Genomic DNA, 15,568 nt, shown 5'->3' with positions numbered 1-15,568 from the left:
AACAATGTTGAGTTAATATGTGTTAACATATGTGTTGTAACATGTGTTGAAACAAGTGCGAAATCAACTAATTTTTGGTACTTATTATTGCTAGCTGATGCACTTACCAGACATGACACTAGGAGGTGGCTGACCACGACGGCACCCAGGGCCCACCAGCGCTGCTTCTCACACGCGTCAAAGAACACCACGCCCCAGAACATGTGTAGCAGGATGATGGCCATGGTCATGAAGGCTGGCGAGGACAGCTCACAGGTTAGACACAGAACCCAACCATTGGGTTATATAGGACAGCTCACAGGTTAGACACAGAACCCAACCAAGCATTGGGTTATATAGGACAGCTCACAGGTTAGACGGGAGGCATAGCTGAATGGTTAGGGAGCCCACCTGGGCTCCCACCCCTCGGGAGAAACTAGGTTACTATTATTATTATTAGACACAGGACCCAAACAACTAACAGCTCACAGGTTAGACACAGAACAGGACCCAACCAACCATTGGGTTATATAGGATGTACTGACCTCTGGTGTCCATTTAAAGTATGCATGTGCATGTGCACACACAATATTCCAATATATTCTAAAAAGTGTGTTCTACAACTTTTTGTGGTCACATGTTCAGATACTGAATTCTGATTGGGCTTAAAACAGTGGTAAATCAGTCAACAACCTTGAGTTGGCTCATGGACTCCTCCCACTGTTGTGTTGCAGTTGTAACATTTCCATTTGCAATTTACCATTCGAGGGTTCGAGGGTTTGTTGTTTGGCACTCGGCTTCGCCTCGTGCCACAACCCTGAGACAGTGGTATATCAGCCAACAACCCACTCCCTCTCATGGTAAATGGCTTACTTCGAGAAGTCCACAAGGCACAAGTACCTCTCAGAATTTACGAACGACCACTGACACACGGAACAGAACAGTAAAAGTGTTATATTGAAGACACCACGTGGTTGTACCTGAGGACAGGAAGTAGTGCTGGGAGTCTCCATGGATCCCCACGGTGCCCGGCCCCACAGAGTCAGCCAGGATGTTCACCACAGAGAAGGCTCCGCTCATGAAGCCAAAGCCCAGGCCAGAGACTAGGAAACAACGCACAGTACAGTACAGGGTCATGTACAGCAGTGGTTCTCAACCTGTGGGGGGTCCCCAAATTATTTTGGGGGGTCCCCAGATGATGTGAAACATCACCCAGTTCAAATATGACTATTTGGGGGGTCTCTGCCTGAAAAGGTTGAGAACCAGTGATGTACAGTGAAACAGAAGTCAGGAAATTCACAGAAATGTGGCAAAAACAAATAAATAAATTGCCTCGAGGCTCTACACCAGCGCTACTCAACCCGCGGCCCGCGGGCCGCATGCGGCCCTTTCTGCATGTCTGTGCGGCCCGTCATGATCTAATAAAAATATAATTTTTCTATCGAGTGAACGCAGCATTTCTCAGTGTGTATCGGTACATCATGACGGCTGAAATCATGATGTATCGTTCGCTGAGTGTCTGGATCGGTAAACTCCACGGATGTATCGTTTTTTTCATGTAGTATTTCATTCTATCCTACGTTTCCGAGGCACATTGAAGGCACCATCTCAGCCCCCTCCCCAAAAGCCAATCTTTAACGCGAGTCGCCAGGATAACTCTATGGTCGCCAGTCGCCACCACAGCACTCGGACATTCATTCTGCAGGCAGACAGACAGTGCAGAAGTGCACACAGACGAACTAGCAATGCACTGAATGCAGCAGCAGCCGCACAGGTTAAAATGCAAGATTAGCAGTACAGTAATTAGCGTTATAATAACATCCATGACCATGAGTGTCCGCTGCGCTGATTGTTGTCACAGAGTAGCACAGGCTGAGTGATATTATAATCAACGGCCGTTTCTTGGCGAATCTCCGACGGTATTGATTGAGATCATTTTGTTAAAGAAAGCTTCTGCGCTATATCTGCACACACAAAACAACAACGTTGCTGGGTGTTGTAGGACTACTGCTTGTGTTTAAAACAAAGTATTTTTCACTGTTTTATAACTTTACTGTTGAGTGTTGATGCAATGGTGCAACTCTCTCTCTCTTTCTCTGCTGCTGTTCTGTTCTGGGAAAGAAGCCTAATTTATACTTCGCAGTACAAGGGTGTCGCACCTTAAATAAGAGACCTACAAGCTCACAACACGTCGTGGATGCGACACGCTGTGAGCTTGTAGGTCTATGTTTTTAAAACATTTTTGGCTAAAATGGCATAATCTTGGATATTATTATAATGTAATATAATAAACCAGGGAGTTGTTTTTCAGGCCAAGGACCCCTTAGCTGAGAGAGAGATAAAGCAGGGACCCTCACTGTAGGCTAGGTATTATAGCCTACTGTAGGCTATTATATAAAACTGTATCACAAATATTTGGCAGCCCCCCCTGTAATAACCTGAGGATTGGGGTCCCTAACCCCCCAGTTGAAGACATGTACTAATAATGATATAGGCCTACTTTATGATTAGTAATCAAGCAATTCTACAATAGCAGCAGTTGGGTTGTTAGACCCAAAATGTGGCTGTTTTCTGTGTGTTTCCTTAATTATTAGACAAATTATTAGACAAAATCATTGTAAACGTCCAAAATGGGACCGTCATTTTTAGCTTGCGGCCCTTTGACTTTTGGCATTTTGCTGAGTGGCCCCTGAGCCATCTTAAGTTGAGTAGCCCTGCTCTACACTAAACCTCATGGGTCACTTAACCTGTTGGTCAAGTTGGGGGTCAAATCTGTTAAGAATGTTATTATTACATCCATAATGATTTTCTTATTCATGCACATTTATTTCTTTACCTTAATTGAATTACTGATTGTGCTGCCTTTCTATATAACAATAGCATACTGACTAGTATTTCTATATAAAAATAGCATACTGACTAGTATTTCTATATGACAATAGCATACTGACTAGTATTTCTATAACAATAGCATACTGACTAGTATTTCTATATAACAATAGCATACTGACTAGTATCTCCATGCCAGAAGCAGCAATAATAAGTCGACTAGCTGCACACAACCCTACTTAAAAATGTACATGCCAATAGGGATGCACCAATACAGGTTTTTGCAATTTCGATCTGATATATACATTTGGATATTTCCGATGCAGATGCCCGATACAGTAGGCTACATACATACTGATGCATTTTTGTAATACTTGCTGTATTAAAAAAATGCATCACCTTTCAATTAAAGCCATTTATTAATTTTAGGATAGGTTTCAGTTCAAATAACTGTGCAGTCAGTGCAACTGAGTGCAAAATGCAATGAAAACACGTATCTCGTCTCAAGAGTGGAGTAGTGACGAAAAAGGTTTGCTGGATAAGATAGTGGGATATTGTTTATTTAATAAGTATATATGCTAAAACGTTTGGTTATGGGCTTACAATTGTGTGATTATATTGCATATTTATAAGCCAGAGACTTTTTTATTATTAATTTTTTTATCTGTGACTTGGATCGGTGACGTTGTGTCCGATATCCGAATATGACTTAATTAAGTCATATCGGGAGCCGATACGATAAGATATTGGTGCATCCCTACATGCCAAATCAGGCAAGTGAAAAGCAACAGCAAGATTCACTTGCCACTGTGGAGTGTTAGTGTTAGCCATGGTATTCTTTGTAAATTGTTCACAGAATCCCCTACTTCACATTTATTACAAAACAAATAACTATTTATTGTGTAATAAACTGTATTATTAAATGTGCTCAGAGCACTTAAAAAAAAATCCAAACCACTCATAAGCGTCATCAAGTTAGCAATGGAATTCATTGTTAACGCTAAAGCAGATCACAAGACCAAGTCTCCTAACTCATGTGACCAAGCTGAAGTGTTTTGTGACCAATATTACAAGTTGAATTGATGTTAAAACAGAGACATTGTAATTTGCATCAATTCACAGTAAAGCATAACCACTAGGGATGCGAAGATATACCGGTACGGATCGCAATCGCGATACAAACGTCCGCGATACGAGTGAATCGGTTCATTCAGTGTGTACCGGTACAATAGACGGCTGAAATCGTGATGGATCGTACCGTGAGTGTCTGGATCGGTAAATTCCGCGATTGTATCGGTTCTTCCATATAGTATTTCATTCTATCCTGTGTTTCCGAGGCGCCATGAATGCACCATCATCAGCGTTCAGCCCCCTCCCCAAAAGCCAGTCTTTAACGCGAGCTGCGACTCGGACAACATCTGCGCTCTGCATGCAGGGCTTGCAGGCAACCAGGGAGACAGACAGTGCAGCGAAATGCAAGTGAATCAACACAGACGAACTAGCAGCCCCGCGGGTTAAAAAGATGCAAGATTAGTAGTACAGTAGCCTACTTAGCTTTATAACATCCAAGTCCGCTGCGCTGATTGTTGTCACAGAGTAGCACAGGCTGAGTGATATGTAATCAACAGCCGTTTCTTAGCGAATCTCCGACGGACAATTGATTGAGATAATCTTCTGCGCTATATTAACTGCACACACACAACAACAATGTTGCTGGGTGTTGTAGGACTACTGCTTGCGTTTAAAACAAAGTATTTGTCACTGTTCTACAACTTTCCTGTTTGATGCAAGCAACTCTCTCACTTTCTCTGCTGCTAGTTCTGCTCTGGGAAAGAAGCCTAATTTATACATCGCAGTACAAGGGTGTCGCACCTAAAATAGCAGACCCTCAAGCTCACAATGCGTTGTGGATGCGACGCGCTGTGAGCTTGTTGGTCTGTTTTAAAACATTTTGGCTATAAAAAATGCATAATCCTGGATGAAATATAATATAATATAATATATATTATATAATATTATATTATATTATATAATATTATTATATAATATAATATAATATAATAATACAAACCAGGGAGGGACTTTATTGTTTTTCAGGTCAAGGACCCCTTAGCTCAGACAGAGATCAAGCAGGGACTCTCGCTGTAGGCTAGGCATTATAGCCTACTGTATCACACAAATAGGGCAGGCCCCCTGTAATAACCCTGGATTGGGGACCCTGACCCCCAGTTGAAGACATATAGTATACTAATAATGACATAGGCCTTCTATATGATTAGTTATCAAACAATTCTACAATAGCCAGCAGCTTTGTGTTCTCCCAGATTACTATATGTTGGGTTGTTAGACAGAGCCTAGTACTACAGTGAAACAATAAATTGCCTTGAATTTAATTTCATACATTTTTAGTCACTATGTTTTGTAAATTTTGGGATGTGGGCTTGAATCGTGGTGAATCGTGAATCGTATCGCATCGTATCGGGAACAGGGGTGTATCGTGATGTATCGTATCGGCAGGATTTCAATGTATCGCAATTATATCGTATCGCTGGCAGTGTATCGAGGTGCGTATCGTATCGCCTCAGTGGTCGAGATTCGCATCCCTAATAACCACTATTACATTTAGAGAATTTACCAATCACCACTTTCTCAAGTACAGCTGTTTTAACATAAAATAGTACAGGACCGATACTACAAGACTACCATTGCAATTCAAATGCCAATGTCTCAGCAGATTAAACACTGATGCAAATATTTCACTTTGGTTCTTTTATCATCAGATAATTGAGAGTACAAGTGGAGGTGTTGTACAACATACAGTAGGCCTATGATCTTACAGTACATCAGCAGCTGCAGATGCACACGTTAATTAAGAGTATGAGTTGAGCCGTACCGTAGGCCAGTTGTCTTATGGAGATGGGCATAGTCTCCTCTTGACTGAGAACCAGAAGACCTTCATTTGCTTTCCTGGAGGAATAACAAAACAAACACACTCAGAATGGTCCTTCCCAAAATGCACTCGCTCAACGACTAAGTCAAACTGTGACCCTGTGTATCTTAATGGGTTGAGCATGGCATGAATGAACACTGGCAGGGTTCGAAGATATATATAAAAACAGTACATAAAAAACCTCCACCAAATGGCACATCAGAAAACCTTTCAAAAAATCGACTCATGCTCACCGCAACTCAAAAAGTAGAGTAAAAAAAAAAGTTTTTCCCCCAAAAATGTTTTAATCGCTTGTTCAAAAACGTTATAAGCATTAATGTTTTCCAAAGGTGAGAGGACCGGTGTGTGTGTCTGTGTCGGAGACGAGTGCATGTCTGTGTTGTGCATGTATGCGTCGCAGATTCGCATGCAGCGCTAGTCAGGTCCGCGGACTACTGTTTGAGAAACACTGCTGGACTGGTCTGATGCACGCGTCATAGCAGTGCGTGCTGACTGGATGTGTTTTGTTTACCTCCTACCACCTCCTACATGCATGCTTGACACGAAAGCTTGCTTGTTAATGGCAGCGTCGCCTCGTGTGCGGTGATTTTGTCAAGATTGACAATAAAAGAAATACACTACAGGTCGTTAATGCGACACACCCGTGGACGCGGTCAGGGAGGGAGAGCGAGGCAGACCAAAGCTCCACATTTGATACACTAGCCTGAGGTGCCAGCCAGAGCGCTCCCACTACGTTCCATGGACTATGTCACTCCGCTTCTAGTCTCTAGAGAACAGACTCCATGCTAACGCAAGGAAGTCAGAGCAGTTATTTATTATAATTATTATTAGGGCTTTGATGCAAGTTCTGATGGGTGCAGCTGCATACGTTGTGTTGCTTAAAGTAATGTGCCGTTGTGCTCTCCTCTCAGCTGCTGCTTAGCAGGAAAAAAAGTGAAAAAAGTCGATCGACGCATTGATTTTCAGCCTCGACGCGTCGATTCGCAAATAATGCGTCGATTCGCAAATAATGCGTCGATTAACATCCCTAATTTGTACACTCACAGCTACAACGTTTTGGCCACTCGGACCTTCATCAGGCATCGTGCCTGATGAAAGTTTATTAACCCATTTAGGCCTAGAATTATTGAATGTTTTAACCAGTGAAAAATAGCAGATATACAAGCTCACAGCGCGGCACCGAGTGCCGCGCTGTGAGCTTGTAGATCTGCTATTTTTGGGGGAAAAAATGTGATTTTTTGCAAATCTTTGAATATAATGTATTTTCAAAGCGAACGTTTGTAACTCAAATTTTGCTTCTGGGTGGTCCCTGGAACTAAATATGTTGAATGGGGGTCCGTGGCCAAATACATATAATTTTGGGGGTCCTTCACATAAAAAGGTTTTAGAAACACTGACATAGTAGTGTCTCAAGAACAGACTAACTGAGCTCCAGTTAAGTAAAAAGGACCTTTTCTTTGACGATGGATGGCCAGATTGCTGACACAGAAACATAGGTTTTTCAAAAAAACTTTAGAAGGATTCAAAAGACACTTATAGAATCGGGTCAAAATTCTAATTTTCACTGTTTTTCAAAAATAGCAGATCTACAAGCTCGCAGCGCGGCACTCGGTGCCGCGCTGTGAGCTTGTATATCTGCAATTTATTTTATATTTAAAGCATAAAATATTGCGTCATATCGTGTTCAGGCCTAAATGGGTTAAATGAATGGTGGGGAGAGAGAATCCTCCTTATCCTTTCACACAATAACACTGTGCTTATATAACTATTCAGTAAACAGTAAAGGAGCCTTGGGTCAGAGAAACGGTGGTTTAAAGGTGATACACCATGCATTTAAAAAGTAGTTATGTCATATTGTTTATGTCCCAAAAACGTTTTTCAAAAGGTTTGAGGCTAAATTACCACTCCTAAATAGAGAGCCTCTCTCATTTTTGAATGGCTCTCAGAGCATTTCAGCTGCAGTACCACCTTTGGCCTGAACTGCGCCCCCCCCCCCCCCCCCCCAAAAAAAAAAATCTTTTTGAAAAAAAAAAAAAAAATGTTTTGAAAGAAATCTTTTTTTTGAAAAAGAAAAAAATGTTTTTAGATTATTATTATTTTTTTGTGATGACGTCACAATCGGCAGATGACGTCACAATCGGCAGCAAATCTGGACAGCCTGTTTTGAGAACCCGTGGGATACTTTTAACCTTCGCCTTCTCAAAACCGGAGAAAGACACAACGGTCAGAAATGGGACTTTGTGAGGATAGAAGGTGCTAGTGGGACCCCAAAAAAAGGTTTTAAAATAGGAAAAGTGAAATTTCATGGTGTATCAGGTCAGGGTACTAAAGTATCGTTAGATTTTCAATAGGAATTCAATTTTAAAAAATCATTTTTCTCTCAATTTTCTAATTTTCTAGCTCCCCATAAAATCAAATATTGGTTCATTTTTCCAATTTTCTAGCTTGCAAAAAAATCAGGAAAATGCTTAAATTTTTTAAATGTGTGATTCATATTTGTCATTATTTGATTTGGAACCGACAAAGGAAAAACATCTTTAAAAAAGTTATTTTTCATTTTTTTACCACATTACGAATATCAAAAAATGGACCAATTTTCCAATTTTCTAGCTTGCAAAAAAATCAGGAAAATGCTTCAATTTTTTAAATGTGTGATTCGTCTTTGTCATTATTTGATTTGGAACCGACAAAGGAAAAACATCTTGAAAAAGGTATTTCTTAATTTCTTACCCCATTACAACAATCAAAAAATGGGCCCATTTTTCCAATTTTCTAGCCCACAAAAAAATCAGGAAAATGCTTAAAATTTGCTCAATTTTTTGAATGTGTGATTCATATTTTGGCATTATTTGATTTGGAACCGACAAACAAAAAATAGGCCCATTATTCAATTTTCAAGTCCAGGAAAGAAATCGTCATCATGAATGTCACGTGACCACGTGTCAAGTCACATGGTACACAACTTCAAAATAAAAGCTGTAGGCTAGTCTAACATCCAACAAGTAATAGGATCAACATGCAGGCAGGCAGGGGGTCCATGAGGGGTTTACAAGGGGGTCCATGGCTGGTTCCCAAAGTGTGGTTTGGGGACCCCCAGGGTTTCTATGGCTGGTTCACAACAGCCTGGTACACGTACAGCCATGGCTGGTTCCCAAAGTGTGGTTCGGGGACCTCTGGAGGTCCATGACGGATTTCCAAGGGGGTCCATGGCTGGTTCTCAAAGTGTGGTTCGGGGACCTCTGGGGGTCCCTGAGGGGTTTCCAAGGGGGTCCATGGCTGGTTAGCAATAAGTGTGTTTAATTGCGACCGTAGTAGGTCGCAGTTACTTTTACACTCTCTACTATCCAAACCTCCACCAGCCGTCAGCCTGTCCTTCCCTCCGTCACGTCACTCGTCACACGTCACACTTTCCCCCTACTCATATCTCCGCCACCGTTGCCCCGATCCATGCCAAAATTTCCATACAAACTCCTTGCCTGCCAAACTACAACCTCGAAGGACCCCCGGAGCTCCAGGGACCCCCAGGTCCCTGGGGGACCCCCAGGTGTAAAAAATGACCAAATGTGCAAAAAAGACCACCCCAACGGGGCTGCTCACGGGGAATTCCCGGGGACCACCGACTCCTGGTGCTCCAGAACGGATGCAAAAGTGGTGGCGCCCCCAGTGGAGGACCCCCTCCACTGCAGCTCACATAAAATGCCTTAACTCGGGCTAGGAGCGACCGGGAGAGCCGGGGCCGGTACCTATTCGTCCGCCTCGGCGGCGCGGAGACCCCACCTCTCATTTCTCATATGGCCCTCTTCTAGCGCCACCATGAGGCCGATTCTGCAAAACACATTTTTGGACACTGCTAAAATTTTTGCCCTAAAATCACACAAATCGGTACACAGTATGTCTACACTCATGTCATCAACTTGGATCTGTCCCATATAGCGCCACCTTCAGGCCGATTTTTTAAAACACATTTTTGGACACTGCTCCTACAGATTTTGCCCTAAAATCACGCAAATCGCTACACAGAGACACTGCTCCTACATATTTTGCCCTAAAATCACGCAAATCGGTACACAGTATGTCTACACTCATCTCATCAACATGGATCTGTCCCATTTAGCGCCACCTTCAGGCCGATTTTTTTAAACACATTTTTGGACACTGCTCCTACAGATTTTGCCCTAAAATCACACAAATCGCACAGTCATGTAATCAAAACGCATCTGTCCCATCCAGCGCCACCATCAGGACGATTTTGGTAAAACAAACTTTTGGCCTTTTTGTGGAGATAAGCGACCAACGGTCGCTTATCTCCCGATTAGGGAGTCTTACTGGTAGTGTAATAGGTGAAATAGTGTAATAGTGCATTCTTATCAAAACCTCCACCAGCTGTCAGTCTGTCAGTCAGTCTGTCAGTCAGACTTTCAGTCACACTTTTGCCCTTCTCATAGTGGTTTTGGCTGCCAAACCACTACCCCATTTCTCCCTCTTCTAGCGCCACCATGAGGCCGCTTCTTGCAAAACACATAATTTTTTGGACACTGCTCCTACAAATTCTGCTTTGCAGAGTCCAAAAATGTGTTTGAAAAACCGCCCTGATGGTGGCGCTATCTTGGACAGTGTAGACATACTGTGTACCGCTTTGCGTGATTTTAGGGCAAAATTTGTAGGAGCAGTGTCCAAAAATTTGTTTTGCAAGAAGCGGCCTCATGGTGGCGCTAGAAGAGGGAGAAATGGGGGTAGTGGTTTGGCAGCCAAAATCACTATGAGAAGGGAAAAAGTGTGACTGAAAGTCTGACTGACAGACTGACTGACAGACTGACAGCTGGTGGAGGTTTTGATAGTAACTGCGACCTGACGGTCGCAATTACACTATTACACTATTATATTATTACACTTATTACAATATTACACTATTACCCTTATTGCGCTATTACACTACCAGTAAGACTCCCTAATAGGGTGATTTTAGGGCAGTGTCCAAAAATGTGTTTTCAAAAATCGGCCTGAAGGTGGCGCTATATGGGACAGATCCATGTTGATGACATGAGTGTAGACATACTGTGTACCGATTTGCGTGATTTTAGGACAAAAAATTTAGGAGCTGTGTCCAAAAATTTGTTTTGCAAGAATCGGCCTCATGGTGGCGCTAGAAGAGGGTCATGTGTGAATTGATGGGTGGAGGTTGTGGTTTGGCAGGCAAGGAGTATGTGTGCAAAATTTGGCATGGATCTGGGCAACAGTTGCGGAGATATGAGCAGGGCAAAAGTGTGACGTGTGACAGACAGACAGACAGACTGACTGACTGACGGACGGACGGACGGACGGACGGACTCACAGCTGGTCGAGGTTTTGATAGTAACTGCGACCTAACGGTCGCAATAACATTTATGCTATTTCAATATTACAAGTAATGCACTATTACACTATTTCACCTATTACACTACCAGTAAGACTCCCTAATCGGGAGATAAGCGACCGTAGGTCACATGTATACACAAAGAGGGCTGTAACTGCCATTGGTTCCTAGTTGTGTGGGCAATGTGTAGACATACTGTGTACCGATGTGCGTGATTTTAGGGCAAAATCTGTAGGAGCAGTGTCCAAAAATGTGTTTTGCAAGAATCGGCCTCATGGTGGCGCTAGAAGAGGGCCATGTGAGAAATGAGGGGTGGGGTCTCCGCGTTGCCTTGGCGGACGAATAGGTACCGGCCCCGGCTCTCCCGGACGCTCCTAGCCCGAGTTACGGCATTTTATGTGAGCTGCAGTGGAGGGGGTCCTCCACTGGGGGCGCCACCACTTTGGCATCCGTTCTGGAGCAGCAGGAGTCGGTGGTCCCCGGGAATTCCCCGTGAGCAGCCCCGTTGGGGTGGTCATTTGGTCATTTTTGCATATTTGGTAATTTTTTACATCTGGGGGTCCCCCAGGGACCCGGAGATATGAGCAGGGCAATAGTGTGACGTGTGAGGTGTGACAGACAGACAGACAGACGGACAGTTTGTGCAGGCTGTGATAGTAAGTAGCGACCTACGGTCGCAATTACACTTATTGCTAACCAGCCATGGACCCCTTTGGAAACCCCTCAGGGACCCCCAGAGGTCCCCGAACCACATTTATTGCTAACCAGCCATGGACCCCCTTGGAAATCCGTCATGGACCTCAAGAGGTCCCCGAACCACACTTTGGGAACCAGCCATGGCTGTACGTGTACCAGGCTGTTGTGAACCAGCCATAGAAACCCTGGGGGTCCGCAAACCACACTTTGGGAACCAGCCATGGACCCCCTTGTAAACCCCTCATGGACCCCCTGCCTGCCTGCATGTTGATCCTATTACTTGGATGTTAGACTAGCCTACAGCTTTTATTTTGAAGTTGTGTACCATGTGACTTGACACGTGGTCACGTGACATTCATGATGACGATTTCTTTCCTGGACTTGAAAATTGAATAATGGGCCTATTTTTTGTTTGTCGGTTCCAAATCAAATAATGTCAAAATATGAATCACACATTCAAAAAATTGAGCAAATTTTAAGCATTTTCCTGATTTTTTTGTGGGCTAGAAAATTGGAAAAATGGGCCCATTTTTTGATTGTTGTAATGGGGTAAGAAATTAAGAAATACCTTTTTCAAGATGTTTTTCCTTTGTCGGTTCCAAATCAAATAATGACAAAGACGAATCACACATGGTCAGGGGATCTTAGTATAATTGGATAATTCAATTTAAATCCAAAATAGAAAAATCCATTTTTGTGATTTCTGTCCTCCCAACAAATTCAAAATAATCACATTTTGCCCCTTTTTCAATTTTTCAATTCAAATTGAATAACACAAATTATACTAAGATCCCATGACCGGGGGATCTTAGTATAATTGGGGTATTCAATTAGAATCAAATAAACAAAATTTGCTATTTTTTCAATTTTCGTTTAGAATTTAAAAATTGTGAAAACGCAAATCAGAAAATCACAAAAACAGCCAGGGTGTCTTAGTATAATTGGGATATTCAATTTGAATAAAAAGAAACAGTAATTGGCTATTTTTCCAATTTTCGTTCAGAATTGAAAAATTGAGAAAACCCAAATAAGAAAATCACAAAAATGGACAAAAATGTATTTGTGCACAAAAAAATCTGGAAAATAGGCCCATTATTAAGTGTGCCTGCTATGCAATAGCAGAACACTTATTGTAATCCGCCATACTTAAGTCAGTCAGTCAGTCAGTAAGTAAGTAAGTAATGTTCTTGCAAATTTCTGCTCGTAATAACTGCCGCACAATTTACGCCACCGCCGCAATATATACATCAAAACGTGCGGCTCGGCCGGGAATGGTGTGCTATTACTTTTCTTTCCGATCCGCGTTACCATTGCGACGTAATTCGCAAAAAACGACGCCAAAAAACCCCATTGACTTAGAATGGGGGAAACTTCGGCACGTAATAACTGCCGCACAATTTACGCCAAGTGTGCTGTGCCTGCCATGCAAAGCAATGGCAAAACACTTATTGTAATCCGCCATACTTAATGATAATCACGCCACAAATTTGGAGCCGTAATAACTGCCGCACAATTTACGCCACCGCCGCAATATATACATCAAAATGTGCGGCTCGGCCGGGAATGGTGTGCTATTACTTTTCTTTCCGATCCGCGATACGATTGCGATGTAATTCGCAAAAAACGACGCCCAAAAACCCCATTGACTTAGAATGGGGGACTCCGAAAAAAACCCAGAAACCTTGGCGCCACATAACTCTGCCATACTTTTGCCTAGCAACGTGATTTAAACTTTAAAATGCACACACAACTTTGGTCTTTTTCCGGCCAATAGGGATGAGCTGTAATTGATTAAGCCCCGCCCCCTCTGTAACAGGAAGTGTCCTTCGCCAAACAGGAAGTGCCTCTATAACTCATGAACCGTTTGTCGTACAGACTCGCGGCTGGTATCATAATTCTTTTTTTTTCTCAATTTTTTTTTTTCTCAAATTTTTTTTCTCAAAAATTTTTTTTTCTCAAAATTTTTTTTCTCAATTTTTTTTTCTCAACATTTTTTTTTCTCAACATTTTTTTTTCTCAAAAATTTTTTTTTTCTCAAAAATTTTTTTTTCTCAAATTTTTTTTTTCTCAAAAATCTTTTTTTCTCAATTTTTTTTTCTCAAATTTTTTTTTCTCAAAATTTTTTTTTCTCAATTTTTTTTTCTCAATTTTTTTTCTCAATTTTTTTTTCTCAAAAAAATTTTTTTCCTCAATTTTTTTTTCTCAAAAAACTTTTTTTTTCTCACAAAACAATTTTTTTCTCACAAAACAATTTTTTCTCAAAAAAACTGTCGTTAAAGTGCGACCCGTGATAACGGCCAAAAATGCGCCAAAACGCCACTAATTAGTCGAAATGGCTGTGGGTGGTGTCATATGAAGAACCATAATGTTAAAGCTTATGCAAAAAATGCTAATGTTAAAAAATGTAACGCTAATGCTAACACCAACCGCTACACAAGGTTGCACAGACTTAGCGAGCTGCAGGCACACTTAAAATTTCTTGGAAATTTTCTTTTCTAGTTAAGTGTGCTGTGCCTGCCATGCAAAGCAATGGCAAAACACTTATTGTAATCCGCCATACTTAATGATAATCACGCCACAAATTTGGAGCCGTAATAACTGCCGCACAATTTACGCCACCGCCGCAATATATACATCAAAACGTGCGGCTCGGCCGGGAATGGTGTGCTATTACTTTTCTTTCCGATCCGCGTTACCATTGCGACGTAATTCGCAAAAAACGACGCCAAAAAACCCCATTCACTTAGAATGGGGGAAATTTCGGCACGTAATAACTGCCGCACGATTTACGCCACCCCCGCAATATATACATCAAAATGTGCGGCTCGGCCGGGAATGGTGTGCTATTACTTTTCTTTCCGATCCGCGATACGATTGCGATGTAATTCGCAAAAAACGACGCCCAAAAACCCCATTGACTTAGAATGGGGGACTCTGAAAAAAAACTAGAAACTTTGGCGCCACATAACTCTGCCATACTTTTGCCTAGCAACGTGATTTAAACTTTAAAATGCACACACAACTTTGGTCTTTTTCCAGCCAATAGGGATGAGCTGTAATTGATTAAGCCCCGCCCCCACTATAACAGGAAGTGCCCTTTGCCAAACAGGAAGTGCCTCTACATCTCATGAACCGTTTATCGTACAGACTCGCGGCTGGTGTCATAATTTTTTTTTCTCAAATTTTTTTTTCTCAAATTTTTTTTTTCTCAATTTTTTTTTTCTCAAATTTTTTTTTTCTCAAATTTTTTTTTCTCAAATTTTTTTTTCTCAATTTTTTTTTTTCAATTTTTTTTCTCAATTTCTTTTCTCAATTTTTTTTTTCTCAAAAAAATTTTTTTTTCTAAAATTTTTTTTTTCTCAAAAATTTCTTTTTCTCAAAATCTTTTTTTCTCAATTTCTTTTTTCTCAATTTTTTTTTCTCAATTTTCTTTTTTCTCAAAATTTTTTTTTTCTCAAAATATTTTTTTCTCAAACATTTTTTTTCTCAAAAATCTTTTTTCTCAATTTTTTTTTTCTCAAATTTTTTTTCTCAATTTTTTTTCCTCAACATTTTTTTTCTCAAAATTCTTTTTTCTCAAAAAGTTTTTTTTTCTCAATTTTTTTTTCTCTCAATTTCTTTTTTCTCAATTTTTTTTTTCTCAATTTTTTTTTCTCTCACACAAGGTTGCACAGACTTAGCGAGCTGCAGGCACACTTAAAATTTCTTAGAAATTTTCTTTTCTAGTTCAATTTTCTAGTCAAGGAAACAAATTCAGCATC

The 15,568-nt window shown here is 41.2% G+C and overlaps 1 protein-coding gene across 1 annotated transcript in view; it reads right to left on the bottom strand.

Moving 5' to 3' along the window:
- The window catches only part of aph1b (APH1B gamma secretase subunit), a 33,093-nt gene that overhangs the window by 2,639 nt on the left and 14,886 nt on the right, over positions 1-15,568 (bottom strand). The window contains exons 3-5 of the mRNA XM_080729945.1: positions 5,702-5,775; positions 960-1,082; positions 108-235 (exon numbers count right to left, since the gene is read on the bottom strand). Coding sequence (XP_080586071.1) covers positions 108-235; positions 960-1,082; positions 5,702-5,775 — 325 coding nt within the window. The remainder of the gene's footprint in view (positions 1-107; positions 236-959; positions 1,083-5,701; positions 5,776-15,568) is intronic.

This window comes from Nannobrachium achirus, assembly GCF_963921795.1.
Source record: "Nannobrachium achirus genome assembly, chromosome: 7".
Classification (NCBI taxonomy): Eukaryota; Metazoa; Chordata; class Actinopteri; order Myctophiformes; family Myctophidae; genus Nannobrachium; species Nannobrachium achirus.
Note: the sequence above shows the minus strand (reverse complement) of the source record. Positions and strands in the feature narration are given on the sequence as shown.